Source organism: Saccopteryx leptura, chromosome X (genome assembly GCF_036850995.1).
Source record: "Saccopteryx leptura isolate mSacLep1 chromosome X, mSacLep1_pri_phased_curated, whole genome shotgun sequence".
NCBI classification, from domain to species: domain Eukaryota; kingdom Metazoa; phylum Chordata; class Mammalia; order Chiroptera; family Emballonuridae; genus Saccopteryx; species Saccopteryx leptura.
Genome location: NC_089516.1, coordinates 64,410,655 through 64,432,604, shown reverse-complemented (window position 1 = coordinate 64,432,604; position 21,950 = coordinate 64,410,655). Strand labels below are relative to the sequence as shown.

The following is a 21,950-nucleotide window of genomic DNA, read 5'->3' as shown; positions in this document are numbered from 1 at the left end:
ACAAGAAAAACCTAGGACAAATACATGAGTTGAGCAAGGTCACAGGATATAAACACAATATACAAAAACTATATTTCTTTGTACTAATAAGAAACACATAAAAGCCAAAGTGAAAAACAGAATGACTCCAAAAAAGAAAAACTTAAGTATAAAGCCAGTTCAGGATATGTATGTTGAAAATTTAAAAATGCTAATGAAGGAAATTATAGAAGATAAATGGTAAGACATACTATGCTCATGGATTGGAAGACTCAACATTATAAAAATATTAATTCTCTCTGAATTGATATACAGGTTTAACACAATTCCTAACAAAATTATATCAAGATTTCTTTTTGTAGAGAAGACAAGATTATTATAAAGCTTATATGAAAAGGCAAAGGAACTAGTATAGCTAAGACAATTTTGAAAAAGAAGAAAGAGGAACCACTATAGTTGATTTTAAGATATTTTATATACCTATAGTATTCAAGACTTTTGGGAGAAATAGATATATAGATCAATGGGGAAGAAGAGAAAACCCAGAAAGATTGAGACTAAGACAGGAAGTTACCTTGTAGTGAATGAGAATTTTGGGAAGGGATGTGGTCATAGGGAGCTATTTGGATTTTCTCCCCCTGTACCAAACAGAAGAGGCTTTACATTGTGAGTTAAGGGGGGATCTGATTTTCAAAACAAATGGAAGCACCCTAGATTTACTAGGTGTACCTAACAAAGGCAACAGCATCAGAGACATGTAAAATATTCATTCTCCAGTCCCTTATTTTTCCAGTTGTGTGCAGGTGTAATGACCAGAGTTTATAAACAAAAAATTGGGACATAAGATGTGATAAAATATTAATGTATCTTTAAAACATAGAAAAGGGATAAAGAACAAATAAAAAATTACCCATAATTCCAATTTTACCACCAAAGATAATTACTGTTAGTATTTTTGGCATATTTTCTTCTAGTGTTTTTCTGTGCATGGCTAACACTCACATACAAAGATTACATATATTTACAAAATTCAGGCTATATATTATTAAATAATTTTGAATCTTGTTTTTTTCCACTTAACATTGTTATAATGAGTATATTCTTATGTCAAAAAATCACCTTTAAACATTTCTTTTTAATCAGCTGCAATAAATGATTCCATGTAGATGTATTGAGACATTGCATCAGACCTCAAATTCAACATATCAAAACAGAACACATCAAATACATGTTTCTGTAAAACTAACTCCCTTCCCCAACAGCTCCCTATCTCAGTTCATAGCCAGGCTGGGAAATTCAAAAGTCATCTTTGTTTCTGTTCTCCTTGACCTACTTTCAAGTGCTGTTGATATTCTCTTCCTACCAGCTCTCAGCCATTCGGAAGGAGTAGGACAGGAAATATCTTATCACTACAGTTTCAGTTCAGGCCCTTGTAGGCTCATTGTTGGAATAGCACCATGATCCATCCAAATATCACTGCATCGAGTCATATCCTAATTCCAGAACGAGAATGGCCCTCACTTTCCAGTACTCAGTTAGAAATTCAAGGGAACCCGCAATCTGCCCCGACCCCAACCCATTTAAGTTTCCCTTGCTTACAAGCACTTCCTCAGTCCTATATAGTCAAATCCTCATAGCCTTCTGAAAGGAGCCTCTCTAAAGTCATACTCCCCCACTTCTACATAGTGTCAGCCATTATATCCTCACTTAGACTTCTCAGCTGATTATCAGAAGCAGGGACCACATTTTAAATTTCTCTTATATTTCTCATGGCACCAAGCACATGAGACATGTCAAAGATTATTCATTGAGTGATTTATCTAGGCTTTACAGTGGAGACAAAATAATACTTTTTAGAATTAAACTGGTTCAGAACTCCATTTTGGGAGACATTGCAGGTTGTGTTGATGAGTAGACTTGACTAAGCAACACTGCCAAGGAGAGGAGGGGCATCAGGCCTGGATTTAAATCCTGTGGTCACCACTTACTAGTTATGTGACTATGGGCATGTTACACGACATCTTCTCACATGAGTTTTCTACCTTGTAAGGTAATTGTGAGGATTAAATAAGATGATGTATGTAAAGAATCTGGCACATGGTGCGGCACAGTAGGCTTTCAATAATGGTAGTTCCCACCTCCTGGAATTAGGTAGATATTTCAAGTCTTCATAAATAACCTGCAACGGTTTTCATGGTTTGTTGTTAAAAGCTAGTAAGTAACTGCATTGTTAACAGATTCCATTTTTATTTTAGAATTTATAAAATTTTCAGCATGATATATATTTTAAAATTTTTATTTACTGATTTTTAGGGGGAGAGAGAGAGGAGAAGCGGGAAGCATCAATTTGTAGTAGCTGCTTCCTGTATCTGCTTTGGCCAGGCAAGCCCAGATATTGAACCGATGACTTCAGTGTTCCACCACAGGTCAGGCAGCATGATATTTTTATAACTTATCTTTCTGTTTAAGAACAGCAATGACGACAACAACAACAAATATTTTTAATAATTATACTGTTTGGTAAAGCAAGAGAGAGGAACCTGGTCATTGGAGAAGCACAGGTTGGTGGTAAGCTGAAAAGCATCATACTAGGCTAAAGAGAAATAAAGGAAAACCCAGAGACAGCAAGGAGAGATAAGGGCTGGGTATCACAGAGATTCTCACCTGAAATCATGCAAATTGGCTCAAGGTATCCTCCACAATACTGCTCCAAAGTTCCTTCAAAAGCCTTGAAGCAAATGATCAGTCTATCTTAGAACAAACCTTGCCTTTCAACTTATCCTCATGGCTTCTCAGGAAGCACAAGAAAGTACGGAAGTAAGCTGAGTTGCATGGTTTTGAGTCCCACCAGGCAGAAGTACTACCTCAAGCTTGGGGCTTCAGGAGGCCTTGGGCATGCCCAGACCTGATGCCCTGATTGTTAGTCCCTAGAGGAATGTCAATCCCAGACTTCAGGCTGCTAGAGGAGGTTCTGGTCACAGCCAGCACAATGGTCCTCTGGAGAATGTTACTGGTAGATGTGTAAAGGGTTTCAACTTGTGCCTGAGGAACCATAAATGGCAGATGGGCTGGTGACCACAGCACACTTCAGGCAGAAGGAACTGGGTGAGTTGGCTTCTTTCATCTTCTGATCTTCTGTTTTATTTATCTACTCAGCTAAAAATAGAGCTGGAAGTTTCAATTACAGTATGGTGGGATCATGGCAGTGGTAGAGGATTAAAGAGGGCTCAAAGGCCTAGGTTGGGCACTAGGATGTGAAGTGTTACCCATGGCTATCTTCCTCCCATTTCCAGGGAGACATCAGATTTTAGATGCTTTTTTCCGTCAGCACACGGAAGGAACCAGGTGTGCAGTATAGGGTGGGAAGAGTTTAATAGGGGCAATTAGAAAAAGCACATGGGAGATGATGGGTAGACTTGACAGGATAACACTGTAAAGAGAGAAGGGGCACTGGAAAGGCCAAAAAGCCTGACTCCAAAGCCCCAATTCAGACGGACTTGGGTTTAAATATTCACTCCATCACTTATTAGCACAGTATTAGGAACATAGTAGAGACTCAGTAATTACTTGCTGAATGAATGAATATAGATGACCTTGGCCAGCTCACTTATTCTCTCTAATCTTCAGTTTCCTCATCTATAAGATAAATAATAGTTATTATTCTTATTATTTCACCTGTGTTGTTTCTCCCTGCACCTGCATTAGTTTGCTGGTCCATCTCCCCAACTCTGCACTGGAGAGGTTGACATAGTAAGCCTCCTTCATTAAGGGTCAAAAAGGGCAGATGCACACAAGGCCTTCTTTTCCCTCTTGTGTTCCTCCCACCCTGCTCCTTCTTACCTCCTCGCCCAATTTGTTTCCTTTCATATCACAGGCAAACTTGGGATACTGTCTGGGAACTCAGAGCAAGTGCAGAAACCTTACAATTCCAATACATGCATATGCACAACTCCCTCTCCCTTCCCTGTCTCCACCCCCAGAAGATTGGGTCTGGGTGGCAACATGAAGCTTTTGCCCCCTTGGGATCTTTATTGATTCAAATGTCATCAGTAACAGGGACTAGAAAACCTCTACTCCTTTTTCCCCATGCAGAGCTAGCCGCCTCTTGAGGTTGATCACATCAGCATTGTTGTAGCTCTGGAAGGTTTACTATGAGCCAACCCCTCTAGAGTACCTCAACCAGAAGAAAGGCAAACAAGTTTGAGCTCATGAAGATCGTGTGAAGATGATTTTGCAGTAGTGGTCATGAGCTAGGCTGAGTGAACCACTCTCTAACCCACACTTCCTATGAACAATGACATATCTTCAAGATTCATTGGCTTGAGAAGAGCAATTTGTGGGAGCAAAACATTGCTTTTCTCTCTATAAGGCTAGAAGCTTGAATTGATTATTCCTGATTTTATTTTTGTCTTTTTTTCCTTTTGGATAGACTAATGGGCATAAAAGATGGAATAAGGTGTAGTATAAATTTGTCTGTCACTCCAGTCATCCTGTGGCATGTGGAATGCATATCTGTAAGATGAACCTCCTCAGGTTTGATCTCCAGTAGGTTACAATTTCCATCTTTTGTGCTTCTGAGGGATGTAGTGAGAAAGAAAAAACCCAAGCTCAAAAGCTGAACAAATTTAACTAAACATACTGGCTCACTTCTCTCTCATAGAGTGGAGCTTAATTCATCCACTCCCTCCCCAAATCAATCTATGCCTGTGTCCCCCCTTTGTTTTTAATGGGGGGTAGGTAGGGAGGCACATTGAGAAATGGCCAGCCCTGCTGAGGTTTTTATATGTAAGAAAAAATGACAGTCTTGTCAGCACGTTCAGGAAAACCTTTCAGAATGCAGAAAATTCAGCAGCCTTTCCACACTGACCATTGTCATGGCAACGCACTATCTGATAGCAGCATGTGTCACAACGGCTGGAGGGGCACAGTTTCAGAACAGCAGGTTAGCCTGACCGTTTTTTTAAAGCAACATTTAAACTTCTTTGTAGCCTAATTTCTTCTAGGTTTATCTGAATTTCTTTTTGGTTTTAGACTTGTGTGCTCTGCTCATTTGCATGGCTAGAACACAAGACCTTGTCAATATGATAAGAATGGCTGAATGGAAAATCTGAAGATTCCTAGTATGCTATTGTCACTCTACTTGCTGTTTGTCCTCTTTGGCTCCTCCCTGCCCACTCTCAACCACTTAGTTTCTTTCTTCTCTTCATCAATACTTTCCTATACACAACAGCTGTAACTCATCTTCTAACCTGTGCACTCTCATCATATTCTTTGATTATTTTCCCCTCTCATTTTAATAAACAGTATCCTAGAATCTTGGGGTTGGAAGAAACCGTAACAATAATTGAGTACAATCACTCTCCTCCAATGCAGAAACCCTTTTAATATTTGATAGGCAAATGACTGTCCAGTCTCTACTTGTAAATCTCCAGGGACAAAGACCTCATTCCTTTTTAGACAGACTGTTATACTTTGGACAGCTCTAATTGTTAGAAAAATTTTCCTTCTACTGAATGAAAATATGCCTTTTTATAATATATACCCATGGGTTCTAGGTCCTAGTTCTGTGCCCTACGACCACATTGTGTGTATCTGTCAATGTCTTCTGCTGCTCTGTGACAGCCTTTTGAAAGACATGAAGTGGAAACCATATGTGCCTAGTTCTCCTTTTTTCCAAAAGCCTCAGCTCCTTCAACCAGACCTATTGGATCCTGGACTTCAGTTCTCTTCCCGTCCTGACTGACCTTCTGGAGCAAGCTCCTATTTGTCTAGGGCCCTTTTAAGGTGAGGTTAATAATGTATCAGCATCTCTAGTACCAGCATCTGTAAGCCACCTTGCCCTGGTGACTCACACTGAGCTCCATGTTGACTAAAATCCCTAACTCTTTCAGAGAAAATGCACCTAAACCATGTCTTTTTATCTTACATGTGTCCAGTTGCTTTTGAGGATCCATTTCCTGGTTCATACCTTCTCTCTCACTTCAATTTTGTTGTGTTCCAGTCAGAATATTGCTTTAACCAGTTAGGATCTTTTAAAAATATTGACTTACCTACATGTCTTCTTAGACTTTTTATTATTTTTTCACCAACCCTCAAACTAGTCTTTTATCTCAAATATTTTAAAAATGTATTCTTCTTTTGGGTTTCTTACCTTTCCTAGTTCTCTTCCCTTTGAATTACCTTCCTTATGTCTTCTCTTGCTTATCATTTCCATTTCCTCAATAGCAAGATGTCACCATTCTCTGGAGATATGTGTCTGGGTACGTGTGCAGGAAAGCATGAGGGCATACAGATATCTGCACATATGTAGATGTGAGCAAGTAGCTGCAGAGGCTTGTTTAGTTTCTGTTTCTATTGCTTTGTATGTGCTTTACCAGGATTTAGAGCCTGGATGGGGGGAAATGGCAAGGTTGAAGGAAGAGGGGTAAGAGAATTTGGATCAGGTACAGTCCCAAAGGAAACAGGAAATGTGTCCTGGGTCTGAGAGGGGCAGAAGGAAACTAGAATGGGAACAGTGGTGTTAATTAGGGCTGCAGCGCAGTGAGAAGGACCAGAAAAGGGCCAGGAACACAGGATTTTAAAGGCCTTAGAGGCTGGACGGGGAGGAAGATTTGGTTAAGAAGTGAGGACCTATGGGGTCAGTAGCCATTGAGAGGCCAGAGGGAGGTGGCTTGAAACTATAGGGTCAGGGAAAGGCAAAGGGTTATGGGACACTTTAGGGAGACCATAAGCATTGCTGTGAGTATAATTTTATGAGTCTATAACTTATGAGCTTAGATTTTTTTTAGCCAAAGGATTCTGAGACATGGGGTCCTTCCCTATGGACTTGGCTGTTGTCGCAGACTGGGCTTTATTAGAGGATAGGGACTTAATATACTCCTGGACAAAGAACCCAGGACACATTGTGTCCCCTCAGACTAACTCTGGCACAGAATCCTTTCATGCTGGGTTCTATTCCAATGAAAGACTATTCAAAGGTAGAATTGGTTCTATGTTGTCATTATATGAATAAACATTGGGATTTCATGCTCCAGCATGGGCAATATGATACCCTTAGCTTCTCAATTCTGTAAATACTTAGGATCTCAAAAATTAACACATATATACAAATTTAATCAAACAGGAAAATGGATGTCAAAACTACTTTAAAAATGGTAAAGTGAGTTGACTTGTAAAGCAGCAGCTAGGGTTGGGAGGGGGACTCTATTGGAAGGCTGAGGGCAATGTTCCCGAACAGCTAGTAGATAGTGTGATCGAGAGGGCAATAACCTGATGACTGCCATTTTCCCTCTTTCCAGAGGCAAGAATAATTGTAGGCCAGCCTTAGGGAAGGGAAGGACAGAGCAACAGTCCCATCTATAGTGCTCTGTGCTCTGGGTGAGACTGGGGAACCCACTTCCAGGGCATCTGAATCCCCAACATTCCTTGTAGGCCCACAGTCTCTCAAGGCTATAATGGACCACACTGGAACAAATTGTTTGTGAGCACCCCCACCCCCATCTGACAAGTCTGAATTGACTTGAACTTACCTTGTCTCAAGAGGGTTTTACTGTTGCTCTTTGGAAAGAAAAAAGGGTTCCAGGACATACTTCAGAACTTGTTTTCCACTGGAGGTGCCTAAAACTGAACCTTTTGTGTCCCCGAAGGTGACATTAGCTGGCCAAATAACAATCTCAATCAGAGTGGCCAGTGTAGAATTCCAACTATAATCTAGCAGGCCAAAAAGAGGTTTCCCTTACACATCAGTGAAAGGATTAGCCACCAAGACAAATGGTATTTGGGGAAGCCCCACTGATGGGCCACCACAAGCTGGGTGAAATGAAGAGGGCAGGACTCGAGGGGTGGTGCTCACCTTTGATGTAGTTGAGGATTTGCTGGACTCGGTGGGGCTCATTGCGGTCTGGCCGGCAGCTTGGCGTGATTTCCAGCACATAATCAGGACCATATGCTGTGAAAAACTGTAAGGAAAAGGGAAAGGCCAAAAAACAAACTAAACCACAAAAACTCCAACTAAACCACAAACAAACAGGACAATAAAAAGAAACCCACCACCGTTGAAAAGGCAAGGGAGGCCCAGGTGGGCAGGGCAGGATAATACAACAGGAAGCCCTATCCTTGTGGTGCCATTCCCCTTGTTTAAAACTTCCAGTGACAGTCCACTACTAAATTCTTTGGCTTGTTGTTCAAGGTTCTCTCTGGTCAGTCCTCAACTTTTCTCTCTACCCTTAGATCTTTCTATCTCCATGGGACCCTTCTCTAGCCTAAATCATACCATATTTTGTTCCTACCTTAGGGTCTTTGCCATTGCTTTTTCCTGGGGCTTACAAAGGCCCTCCCCCAATCCCTGCTGCCTTTAAAAAACTTCCCCATCCTTCCAGGCACAGCTCAAATGTCACTTTCTTCACAAAGCTGTCCTTAATTCTCCACCAATCCTCAGAGCATTCTGTGAGTACCTCTCTTATGGCCCTTATTCAACAAATTAGATAGTGCTTGCCTGCATGTCACATACAGGTCCCTGTTCCATCTGCTATGGGGGCTATGAAGATGGACAAGATCTTCTCTGGGGTCCTGTAGCTATCACAAGCATATTCTGCTTTGGATAGAGATTTTTCACTAGTGACCTGATCTCTCCACACTGGATTATCAGCTCCTTGAAGGCAGAGAACACCTATGTCTTATTCATGTCATCAGTCCACACAGACCACAGCAACTGCCTGTTAGTTCTGGTTGTCTTGAATTCCCTGACCTGGCAATGTCAAACAAGTCTAGTTTCTCTACTTCAGTTTTCTTTCTCTGTAGTAGAGTTTATTTGTTTTTAAATCCAGGGAATCAAAATGAAGGTTTTTAAATTCTATTTCTAACTCACTAGATGACTCCTTGTGACCTTTGGTGAGTCACAATATCTGATTCAGCTTCTCTATCAGGGCCTGCTTGGGGAAACCACTCAACAACAAAGGAAATCATTCAATTGGGCTAAGTCTTTGCATGGGAAATATGCAAAGCTGCTATTTCTGTTTAGTTTTTAACAGAAATAGTATTTGTGCACACTCTCCAGAGAGAAAGCATATGGTCCTTAGCGTTATGTGCTTTCAATAGTGATATTGTTAGACGGTAAGTAAGCCAGGGAAATTCAAATTCCACAGGAAAAAAATGGTACAGAGGGAATAAAAAAAGGGATCTTGATATGTGTCATGAATTTGATGTCTATTCAAAGAGGCCCAAAAAATAATGCAAGGTTATTGTCATTGATACCAAATTATCCTAGTTAAGACTCTGGTTGTGCATCTGGCACTGTGGGAGAGGTTGTAGAACAATCCCTAGGGATTCTAACAGTATAGCATCTTTGTGGAATCCAAGACAGAAAACTCTATACATTTAAATTTTTTTTAATTTTTTATTCATTTTAGAGAGGAGAGGGAGAGACAGAGAGAGAGAAAGGAGAGACAGAGAGAGAGAATGGGGGAGGAGCTGGAAGCATCAACTCCCATATGTGCCTTGACCAGGCAAGCCCGGGGTTTCGAACCAGCGACCTCAGCATTTCCAGGTTAATGCTTTATCCACTGTGCCACCACAGGTCAGGCTATACATTTAAATTAAAAGAAAAATGTCCAAGACTTATAATGTGTCAATGCTTATAGAATGAAGAGAGAGGCCTGGTTTCTTGCTCCAGGAGTTATTATTCTCTGATGCTTGAAGTCCCAAGTTCAAGAGATAGAGGAAGCCTTGAGTAGAGACTGTCTCTACCAAACACAGATATGGAACAGGAAGGGCTACCTGGATGACACATTCAGAAACTAACCCCCATTATGATCAGAGAAACTTGAGAGGTTTGTATTTTTATTCAAGGAGGGCCCCTCAGTCTGAGGCTGGAGACGTTGTGGCTTGGCTCTGGACGAGAAGGCTTCAAACAGGTGTGGTCGTCTCTCCTTAGATGGCCTCACCTCCTCCAGAGGGTGTCAAGTTGTACACTCATTTCATGGGTATGGAAAAATTTGTTTAGAGAGAGCAACAGAAGAAAGGCAGCTGCAATGAAGCAGCCATCCTGAGAGACCCAAAGTCCTGGCATCAAAGTGTCATGAAAATCAGAGAGAGGTAGAGGGCTGCTGCTTCCATTTATGAAAGGAACACTTCTGATCCTGTCAGTAAGACATGTGGTGAGCTGTCTGTTTAGGGCTGAGTGTTTGGAACAACATGTCTTCATTGTGAGTGTCAACTACAATACATGGTCACTTGCACTCTATGAACTTTAATTTCCTCTGACCAAGAGCACACGGTTACAAGAGAGCCAGCTGTGGTCAGAAATGCCATGTAACAGAACCGACCTTGCCAGGAAATGAACCTCTTGTCCCGGTTGCATTAGAATCAGGCTTCAGCTAACCACTAAATAACCCATTCTTTGCTGAAGCAGGCTGGTTGCAGGTAATAGCGCAGATTGCATTCCTAAATACCTTCCCACCTTTGCCAATCAAATATCACTCCAAGGTCCTGCTTATTTGCACTCTATTTAGGCTAGGGGGCACAGAAGATTTAAGAAAGTTCCTGTTTTATGATCCAGTTCCACATGGCCGTTGGCTAGTCCCAGGCTTGGTAGGCTCTGCTCTGGGCTGTGGGAAGCAACAGGTACTGGGAAGGTAGAGGCTGTATACAAGGCAAAGGTGGTGCCCTATCCCCCCTCTGGCTCTCTCATGGAATTTCCCTGTTTCTGTGTTATAGTTTTGCACTTAATTCTTTTCTACTAGACTATAAACTCTGCAAAGGCAGAACCTTCTGTCACATTCTCTTTGCATAGCCTGTAGAGTTGAACTCAAGTAATTAATGTTTCTCTTTAAACCTTTATTTTAAAATTATGTTAAATTAAAGTAATTCTCAAAAGGTCTAGCTGATTATTGAGTTAATTCTGTGTAATAATGCAAAGAGCCAACTTAGAGCATTAAGAGCTTTTCTAGATTCTTGAGGCAGCATGATGAGGTAGAAAGAGCCCTGGTTTTAGAGTGAAGGCAGAGCTGGATTTTCATACTGGTATTTAGCTGCTTGCCTCAGGAGAATTTCTTAATCTCTGTTTCATCATTGCTACCAGAGGGATGATAAGGGTTTACCTGGCTGGGCTGTTAGGAATCATTGAGAAAATACACACTTAGTAGGCCTTCAGTAATGTGAATTTCCTTCTCCTGGGAAAGAGACTATTGCTTAACTGGTTCCTCACCTATATTCTGGGGGATGTTGGGCCAACCACTTGGAGTTGCTTTGTAGTAGAGCCTGTTCCTCTTGCCAGACAAAGCCCAGCAGCCCAAGGGTCCTCCTCAGTTGCTTAAACCATTAGCTCAGTTTAGGGCCTGTGGAGAAACTAACCTCTCACACTGTTTTTTGCCTGATGCTCCTGCCACTTGTTACTTACTGGAGAGGTGGAAAGGAAATCTGATCACATAAGGCAAAAGAGATGTTAGGGTAGAGGGATTTGGCCAGCACTAGAAATAGCTTGAGGCCCCACCCTGAAACTGCCCTCCAGCCCTAAAGAGGAGAGGAAATGGACAAGCAGCAATCCCATTCCCAGACAGGTGGAGTAGGGGATGAAAGAGGTCAGTAGTCTTCCAGTGAAAACACAGGCTTTGATCTCAGCAAAGGAAGGAAGGGGGTACTAACCCTTCTCCATCCTACCCCCCTTTCTCTCATCACTCCTTTTGCTTTCGGGTTTCAGTTTATACATAATTGAGGGGAAGATGGTAGAGGGAAGGTGTTAAACAGAAAGGATGAGGTGGAGCTAAGGGATAAGAGTTAAAGATAATGGCTACTTTAGGACAGTTGGTCCCTCTAGACCCAAAAGTCAATGAATAAAGAAATGAAGATTGCTCAGTTCTTGTTTAGTTCAGGCCAGTTCAACACAGTTTTCTTGCTCACTTCTCTCCAGCTCTTGCTCATGCAATGCCAACAGTATAGACTTGGACATTTAGTCACAATGATATTCAGAAGAAGCCTTAAGGTTGTTGTCATTCCTCCATAATTTTATTTAGTCATAGGAAACCAAACAATAAACCTGGATTAGCCAATCTTTTCTTCAACATTTATTAAGTATGTACTATGTGCCTGACTAGGTTAATCATCTGGGTACAAAGATGGTAAGACATGTTTAGAAGGAGAGATTATTATAGAATAGAGCACAGAGATAAGAGGTATAATACTACTACTACTAAAGATAAAAGTCATAACAGTTAACATTTATTAAAGCCTTATTATGTGTCAGGCACCTAAATTACCTTACCACTTTTTAGGAATTAATTTAATTTTCACAATCAACTCTTATGGAGGTACTATAATAATTTCCATTTTAAGATGATGCTCTGAAGCACTGTACAGTCAGATAACTTGACAGAAGTCATACAGTGGGCATATATGAGCTGAGATTTGAACCCAGGTCATTATGGAGATCAGCACTACCTACAGCACTCTCTAAACCACCTCAGAGAAAGTGACTGTTTACATGGGGGGGTACAAAGGGCTAATGGTGGGTGGGAGGCAGGCATTCCCAAAACAGCCTGGGTAAAGGCAGGGAGAATAGAACAGAATAGCACAATTAAGGCACCAAAATCAATTTGATAAGGCTCACAGAGAATTAGGACACAAGGCTGGGGAGGCAAGCATGAGTTTCATGGTAGGTGCTGCTTGCTCCCCACACTAAGGCATTTGGCTTTACCCTAGACTAGAAGGTTCACAAAGGCAGAACATTGTTTTGCTCTCTGCTGTATTGCTAGTTCCCAAAACAGTGCTTGCATTTGATAGGTGGTAAATAACTAACATTTGTGGGATACGTAAATGGAAGGTTGAGGAGCTTGTAAATTAGGGAACGAACAGGTCAACTGTGTACTTTATTGGACTCAATGACTATTCTGTGGAGAATGGAATGAAATTTGAAGTGAAAAATGCAAGTAGGGAGATCAGTGAGAAGTCTTGTCTTAGAGTCATAATCAGTGGTAACAGGGCTTGAACAACAATAGTTTTGGGGAAAATGGAGAGATTGAAAAACTTAAAAAATAGCATCAATAGCACTAAACAAATGTGGGAAGTGTGGGAACTCAGGCCATTATGGATGTGAGAAGTGTGGAAGAAAAGAGAGTCAAAGATTTCTGGTTGTGTAAGAGCCACATTAATGGGATGAGGAATACAGGCAGAGGACAAGAGTTTGTACTAGGGTATTTGTGTATTGGGGGTTTTAGTGGGAGCATGTTGAGGGTCAGGACCCTGATGATAGAGTAGTCTGAAATTTAGGAGAAAGGTTGAGCCTAAGATACAGGGTAGTGTTAGAGATTTGGGAATTATAAATGACATAAAAGAATTGGATGAGAATTACCAAGAAATGGTCCCTTAGCTGGCAGGAGAGGCTTTCTACAGAAAAAGAAGAGAGGGAAGGAAAGAATAATAGGGAATAGCCAACACTTTAGAGATGGACAGAGGTAGTAGAAACAATTCTGGTGACAATTTGAGATATTGTAGAGAGGTTAAATAAGAGGAGGGCAGCTTGCTGATTTGTCTGGGAAGAATACCTTTGCCATAGCAAAGTCAGTGGAAAGTATGGGCAAAGTCTGACTGGAGTGTGAAGAGTTGGATGGGAGGAGGTGAAGATGAGAATGATGATAAGTATACAATCTTTTTTTTTTTTTAAAGGAATTTGACACAGAGATTGGGCTGGGTTAGGGTAGATATTTTAAGATGGGTGGGTCTTAAGTATATTTATAGGATGAGAAGAAGAGTCCATAGGATGGGAGTCAGAGGCGGCCTGCTGGGGATTTAGAGTTAGTTATATCTGTCTTTCTGGCCCCTTAGCCAGAGTGTCACAAGGGAGGATACTGTTTTATTTATATTACTTTATAGATCCTAGCATGGGGGCTGGAAAATAATAGGTGCTCAATTCATATTTGTTGAATGAATAAAATAAAATGTGTTTGGGATTCTGAGGAAATTCACACCTAGTAGGGAGAGTAAGGGTCTTGAAGGACGGGGTGATTATAAATGGGCAAAGATGGGATTGGGTAGGGGGTAGTCAGTGTAAGTAAGAGAATGAAGGGCAAGTCTGGAGACCATAAAGTACTGTAAGTTGGCTAAAGATGGCAAATAAGATCATGGGATGTCTTGAATCCCAGGTTGAAGAGTCAGAATTTGATGTGACAGGAGCTGGGGCAGCATCAGGACCTGAGTGGTGCTGTAGGAAATCTGGGAGCAGCAGACAAAGGCTGGTACCCAGTGTGGGGGTTACTGCAATCATTCAAGGGGGAGATAATAAGTGCTTGAACAAGGGCAATTGCTGGGGGATGGAGATAATGGAAAGAGATATCATGAAGGTAGTTTCATCAGGACTTTGGTAACTGGTTGGCTGTGGAAGAAAAAAAAAAGGGAGAAATCACAGTCGACTCCTAGATTTTGAGTCTGGGTAAGTGGAAGAATCATAGGGCCACTGATAGAGTATGGACAAATCAGTAGAAATAGCTAATTTGGCTATTGGAAGGTGATGGGCTTGGGTTTAGTTGGGTTTGAAATGACAGTAGTGCACCTGAGTCATCATGTCTAGCTTGCAGCTAGAGGTGTGATTGATGACAGTGTGTAGAAGTGAGGTCATGGCCAACGACTATGGTAGTGTGGGGATAAAAAGATCCAGTGAATAGAAAAATAAAAGCAACCAGAGAGGAAGAAAGAGAATAGTAAAATGAAATTTCATGGAGCCTTAGGGATGACATTCAGCATAAGGAAGATGCTTAAAGGAATAGATCTGACATGCTGGCAATATGCTCCTGTGGCTAAACTAACATATGTCTCTCCTAGTCAGTAGAGGATACAAGGACACTGCTTCTAGTTAGCCCTATTTTTTTTCTTTTTTAAATTGAATTTATTGGGGTGACACCAGTTAACATAATTTTACAGGTTTTAGATGCCCACTTCTACAACACCTCTCTGTGCACCATGTGTATTCACCAACCTCAAGTGAAATCTTCATATATCACCATTTATCCCCCTTATTCTATCCTCTACACCCTACCCAATCGGAAATCACCACACTGTTTGTTGTTCATGAGGTTTTTTTCTTTTTGTCCTTTTTTTGCTCTATTCCTCAACTTCCTTTACCCAACCATCCCTGACAGCTGTCAGCCTGCTCTCTATATGAGTCTCTCTATTTTTCAGGTGGCAGGTGCTGGGGAGACAATAATGAAGTATACAATCCCTGGCCTTGAGGAACTTACAGTCTAGTAAAGAAGGCAGAGAGGTACAGGAATAACTACGGTAAGATAAATGTTAGAGGTGAGTCATTTCTCTAGAGCTATGGGAACTGAAGTGGGAATTAACTCTCACTGTGGAGACTGGCTAATGGACAAGGCTATAGGGAAGATGGGAAGCAACTTAACTGGCCTTGAATGATAAAACTTAAACAGGAAAGGGAGAACATAAGAAAGGCAGAAGGAACAGAATGAGGATAATAAAGAAACAAGTCATCAAAAATTAATTTATAAGAAAGAACAAAGTACTGGGTCATAAGCAGTGCCAGCACAGCACTGTAAGCAACTTTCTTGTTTTCTCTGAATAGCACATTCTCCCTTTGTGATGGACAGTGATACACTGATGGGCTTGGCAGAGGCAAGGGAAGTCATGGATGGTCTTGATCTGCTATCTAAGTAGGATTTATCTCTGATATAGCCAGCACAGTGGTTACTTGGGAGCCAATCTAAATTGTATTTGCTTAGAACCTACTTATTCAATTGTTGATACCAACATTCACTTGATACTGAGCACTCCTGTGTGCCAGTCTCTGGGCATGAAGAGATGAATGAGATTCAGTCCCTGCTATCTAGGAGTGGGTGGGGAGACAGCTGTGCAAACACTAATTCGAATGCTCTGTGGTAAGTGCTGTAATAGACATGCAGGTAAGGAGCTCCTAAAGTCCAGAGGGAAGACAATCTCTAACTGATTCCCTGTCTCCCCTCCCTCCCTGAGCTTTCTTTTAGGTATGCAGATCTGAGCATGTCATTCTTTTTGCTTAAAAGCTGTGGTTGCCTCCCCAGTGACTGCAGGACCAAGTTCAAACTTGAAAGCAAGACATACAAAGACCTTCACAGGGTGGCCCAACCAATTTCTCCAGTCTTATCTTATACTGCGGTCCAGGCTATGGCCCCCAAACTGTAGCCACACTGAATTGTAGTATTCTTGCTCTTCTTTATTTGGTCAACTCCCCTGCTTCCCTTGAGCTTTTGTTAAATGTTGCTTCTCTGCTGCCTTGGCCCTAACTCCCTCAGATGGACTAAGTTCCTCCTCTGCATTCCCACAATTTGCTGTCAACTTCTCTATTCTAGTGCCTATCGCATTATAGTGTAATTGTTTATTTATGTGCCAGTCTCTCCCAGTAGGCAGTGTCCTCAAGGTTGGGAACTGCACCTTATTCTTTTTTTTATCCTCAATACTGTATTTCCCCATGTATAAGACACTACCATGTATAAGACGCACCTTATTTTGGGGGCCCGAAATTTGAAAAAAAAAAAAAGTATTACATAAAGTTATTGAACTCAAGTTTTATTCATCATAAAATTTATACAACTCTTCATCACTGTCAGAACTCCCATTCATTAGCTTGTCCTCATCTGTGTCTGATGACGAATCACTGTCTTCATATATACTGCTTCGTCCTCAGCTCCATGTATGGTATTAGAAATGCCACACTACTTGAATGACTTGACAATGATCTCAATCTTGATATTATCCCAGGATCTTTTCACCCAAGTACAAACTTCTCCTATAGTTGTTTTCTTTAATCTTCATGCTGGTGTCAAATTGTACCCCGAAGACTTCATCCATTGGTTCCATTTGTCTTTCATGGCAGCTTTGAAGGATTTGTTAATGGTGACATCAAGTGGTTAAAGCTCAGATGTCAAGCCTCCAGGTATGATGGCAAGTTTTGTTTTTTGCTCTGTAGTGATCTTCTTTGTGTGTTTTGTTATGTGTGCTCTGAATGATCAAGCACCAATAGGGCAGGTTTGCTTAAGAGCCCACCTGGTCTCCTTCTCCAGACTTTCTCAGACCAGATCTTCATCCCATCCTGATCATCCAACCCTTGTCATGAACATGGACAATCACTCCTCGAAGAATATCTTCTTTGGCATTGTTTTGCGTTTGAAAATCAGCATAGGAGGCAGCTTGGTTCCATTGGCACAACAAACTAGAACAACTGTATAATGGCTCTTTTCATGTCTACTTGTCTTCACAGTTAGTTTACACCCCCTTCTTATCAATAGTTCTGTTACTTGGGACATCAAATTGAAGGAGGACTTCATCCATATTTACAATCTGTCCCAACTCAAACTGATGTGTCTTCCGACATTGAATGACAAAACAATGAAATTCAAGGACCTTCTGCTCATAGCTTTCAGGCATCTTTCAGGCAAGTCTGGTGCACGTGTGCATGCTTAGTCCATTCCACTTCATGAACCCGAAGCACCAATTGTGACCTCCTTTGAAATCAGTAACTTCTTTTTCATCAGCAATTCTTCTTGCCTTATGCTGAACCATCTTTGTGGACACAGGAATTCCAACTGCCCTTTGCTCTTCAATTTGTATCTTCCATTCCCTCTCTAAATCAGGCCATTTTGCTGACTTGCCTCTCATGGCCTTCTTCTGCCATGGCATTTTCAGTAGGGTTTCTTCTTCCCGTAGCCAATCTCGGATTGATTTCTCAGGTGGGGGAGGACCAAACTTACGGTCAGCAGCACAATTTCCATTCACTTTTGCAAACTGGATCACTTTTAACTTGAGTTCAGCACTGTATGAAAATCTTTTCTGAGCCATTTCTGGGCAGGATGTGGCAAAATGTAACCCATCGTAATATACTGGTAACAAGTGCGAAACAATGAACGCAAAGACAAGTGTGAAAAAGCGGAAAATGCAAGTAAAAAACTCTACAGCCACTGTATAAGATGCACCCAGTTTTTAGACCCCAAAGTTTTTGAAAAAGGGTGCATCTTATACATGGGGAACTATGTTATTTGGTACAGGCCTGGCACTCCATACATCTTTGTTGAGTGAATGAATAACTCTGCCATGTGGCCACTTGAGCCCCGTCATTGTCAGCAGCTGGCGTTACTTAACATGAGAGATAGATAAAAAATAAAAGGCAGCCAGAGTAGCTGAAAAACAGGCAGCTCTGGTGACATTATGAAAAAAACAAAACAAAACTAGAGAAGGCTGAGACAATGCTCCCACTCAGGCTCTAACAAATGACTTTCCCTTCTGAGCAGCCCCTTTTTGTCTGCTTTCCCATTCACTTTCGAAAGCCCGGTCATTAAAATGATCCTAATTATTCATGGTCACTGGCATGTCCAGGAAACACTTCGTTTACAAGCAATTAAAATACACTAAAATAGATTTATGCAGGTTGAACCTGATCCTGCTAGTAAGAAGGGAGTAAATGACTTACATCTTGGAGGTGCATTTGCTTCCTAAGGTTGCTGTTTATCACTCTTTATGTACTGTGCTAGTTTGGTGCTAACATGGCAAACATCTGGAGGTCCTTCTTAAGGTGAGTGTGCTGTGAACAGTGAGAAGAGCCTGTAGACTGTGTGCTGTCCTGAAATTTGTGAGTGCTGCCTCTGCCTACACCCACCCTGCCGTGGGGGAAAGGCTGGCTCAGCAGCAGGCAGCTCAGGGCAGTAGAAAACTCCCAGCAGTGCAATCAGTTTCAATAACTTTGGAAGCACTTGGAATCACTCGAGACTCAGTCTGCACACTGGTAGAATGGGGACATAAACCCTCACCCTGACAACTTCTAAGGGTTGTTTATGAGAATCAGTGGAAGAAATTTTGTGAAAAGCTCTAGGTCCGGAGCTAGACATATGGATGAGGTTTCATTTTTATTACAAAAACTCTAGCTTGTGGCTGTTGGGTTTCTTCAATGTTCTAGATGGAGCTGAGGCTCATGAGGAGATTAGTAATGGTACATTGAGGCTTGCCACCTAATAGTTTCTTTGAGTCCACATAAGGATGATTCATTACCTTGCCACACTCAAACCAACAGTGTTTTAATGTCCCTATAATGAAGTCAGCAGTTAGCAGCTAAATAAACAGGCCATTTGGTTGAGAACAGACACGGGGCAGCAAAGGCCTAGCACATGGAGTCCAGGTGTCCTCAGAGATTTTGTGCTACTTTCCCCACACCATTAGGTTTGACTCTAGCCTCCTTTTGATGCTGTAACAAATCTAGAATATATAGCTAAGCCATTCAGTGGGCTAATGTGACTGGTGCAAAATTTAGAAAGAATAAAGTGAAATGTATCAGCTTTTCATATAAGTGCAGAGGAACTGCAAAAAGGCCAAAAGGCTGGCACAAAAGCAGGGCAGGGAAGCAAAGGATAGGAACTCAGTAAACTGGAGTGATGGTTCACCTGAAAGTCTGACCTTAAATTGTTAAGGCCTTGAGTTATATTAATGGAAATTTGTTTCCCCTACATCTTCAAATGGATCCTGGGTGCCTTCATGATGTGTCACACTTCCCTGCCTTTCTGATCACTGTTTCCTTTGCAGAGAATGTGCAGCCCCCCCCCCTATTTCAGCCTAGGCCACTACTACTCATCTTTCAAGACCCAGGTCCAGTGTAACCTCTTTGATGTCTTAGCTGACTTTCCAAAGGCACAATTTCTTCTTATCTCCTTGTGCCTCCACAAGGCCCTTTGCAGCCCTCTTGCCCACTTGGCTACATTGATTTAAATGCCCTTCTTCATTAGCCTGTGAGTGCAGCTCTCAGGATCAAGAACCACATAATAGCACATAATAGCTTTACTTAGCACAGACCACAAAGATGACCCCCACTCATTTATTGGATTTGCAGAGAACCCAAAGGGAAGGCTCATTAGGCAGTGATTTGATATGGCATTTGTACTTCTTCCACACTTGTTCACCTGATTAGGAATTTCGGGACTGGCAAGCAGCAAGAAACCTGCTGGCAGAGGCTGCCTGACAATGTACTGATATGGCAAGGCCTGGGCAGCCTCCTGATCCATGCTATTGACTTGGTTCCCACAACTTACAAACATGAGCAGGAAAAGTGCTGCTCTCCACCCTACCCCTGATCTCTCATGTGCTTGCTTTTCAGGAAGTTGCCCAGCAGCATAGAAAGCATTGCTTAGTATGTTTGAAAATGGAAAATGTATCCATTACCAGAGATGAATAACTAATGAGCAAAGCCTGACCTGGCTTAGCCTCTCACAGAAGCTCTGGCTTAGCAGCTATAGCCTGTGGTTCTCCTGGTTCTGCTAATGATGAACTTGATAACTTTGGACACTTGGCTCATCCCACATTCCCCATCCTCCAAATGGGGAGAATAATAAAGATGTTGCATGGATTGAGTCAATAAGAAACTTGGATAAGCCTGACCAGGCAGTTGCACAGTGGTTAGAGCATTGGACTGGGATGCTGAGGACCCAGGTTCAAAACCCCAAGGTCGCTGGCTTGAGCGCAGACTCACCAGCTTGAATGCAGAGTAACTGGCTTGAGCATGGGATCATAGACATGACATCATGGTTGCTGGCTTGAGCCCAAAGGTTGCTAGCTTGAAGCCCATGGTTTCTAGCTTGAGCCCAGGGTTGCTTGCTTGAGCAACTGGGGTCACTTGGTCTGCTGTAGCCCCCTGGTCAAGGCACGTATGAGAAAGCAATCCATGATCAACTAAGGTGCCGCAATGAAGAATTGATGCTCCTCATCTCTCTTCCTTTCTGTCTGTCTGTCCCTGTCTGTCCCTCTCTCTGTCACTGTCAAAAAAAAAAGCTTGACTGAGATCCCTGGGGACAAGGGAAGCATCAGTTGATGCTGGCAGAGCCTGCTGGATTTTGTTGTTTTGCTTGTTTCTGTTTGTAAGTGTGAATCATTCTGCCTCAAGCCCAGATGTGCAGCCCATAGAGAGGAAGAGAGGAAGGGCAGTCAGGTGGGCACCTCTGGCCTGGGCTGCAGCAGAGCCAGTACACACGGAAGTGAATAGACGGACAGGATGAGATGGACAGGGAGGGCACAGAATGGGATTGGATGGGATGCTCAGCTGCTGGCTTGCTGACAGCTGGCCTCCTGCTTCCTGGTAGGGACCAGGAGCAACAACAAACTCTTAAGGTTGTGTGTACTGTAACAGTTTTGTATTGAAATCAAATAAAACTCATGACAAAGCCAAACTGACACATCTTTAATGATACAGATAATGATTATTGTGCTGTAATTAGGCATACTAGCAAGCAGCTCCCAGGAATGACTGTAATTACAACTACTTTTAAACAGATGAACCAAATACTTCTGAGGTCAGGCAGGTTGGGTATGGGGGTTGGGGGTGTCTGGATAGGATGCAGAGCAGAAACCTAGTTGCAAGGCATATCTCTGGTTTTCCTTCCTCTCCCCTCCCTATCTCACCCTCAGGAATAATATCTCTGTCCTTTATTGGGGAACAGAAGAAAGGTCTGATGAGGGTTTTGGATGGATAGTTCCTTTCTTCAGCCATGGAGAGACTACCCTGAGGTTAGTAGGGAATTTGGAATGTTTAGAGGGCCTTTGGGCTGATTAGTCCCCATTTTTCCATAAGGCCTGAAATTCTACCAAGGGGCCTTAAACCTATAAAGTATATGCCTAATTTGTGAAGCATGTTTGGATTCTTATTTGTACAAATTCATGCATAAAGATATCTGTGAGACAATTGGGTAAAACTTAACAGTGACTGGTATTAGATGATGTGAAGGAATTATTAATTTGGTTAAGTTTAAAAATGTTACTGTGGTTTAGAAAAGGTGCTTATCTGTTGGAGAAACATACTGAAATATTTATAGGCCAGCAACTGTGGAATAGTGTGACACCCAGAATTTGCTTTAAAATTCTTTAAGAAAACATAAGGAATAGAAAAACAAGAGTGGCAGAATGCTAATAATTGTGGAAACTGGGTGATGGGCACATGGGGTCCATTATACTCTTATCTCTGC

General features: G+C 41.9%; 1 protein-coding gene across 5 annotated transcripts in view; it reads right to left on the bottom strand.

Moving 5' to 3' along the window:
* The window catches only part of HDAC8 (histone deacetylase 8), a 288,934-nt gene that overhangs the window by 23,728 nt on the left and 243,256 nt on the right, over positions 1–21,950 (bottom strand). For 4 of the 5 annotated variants that reach the window (XM_066357082.1, XM_066357083.1, XM_066357085.1 and 1 more), the window contains one exon: positions 7,832–7,937. In XM_066357082.1, coding sequence (XP_066213179.1) covers positions 7,832–7,937 — 106 coding nt within the window. Of the gene's footprint in view, positions 1–7,510; positions 7,537–7,831; positions 7,938–21,950 lie in introns of those variants that run through there. The other variant, XM_066357087.1, reaches the window with a different exon arrangement.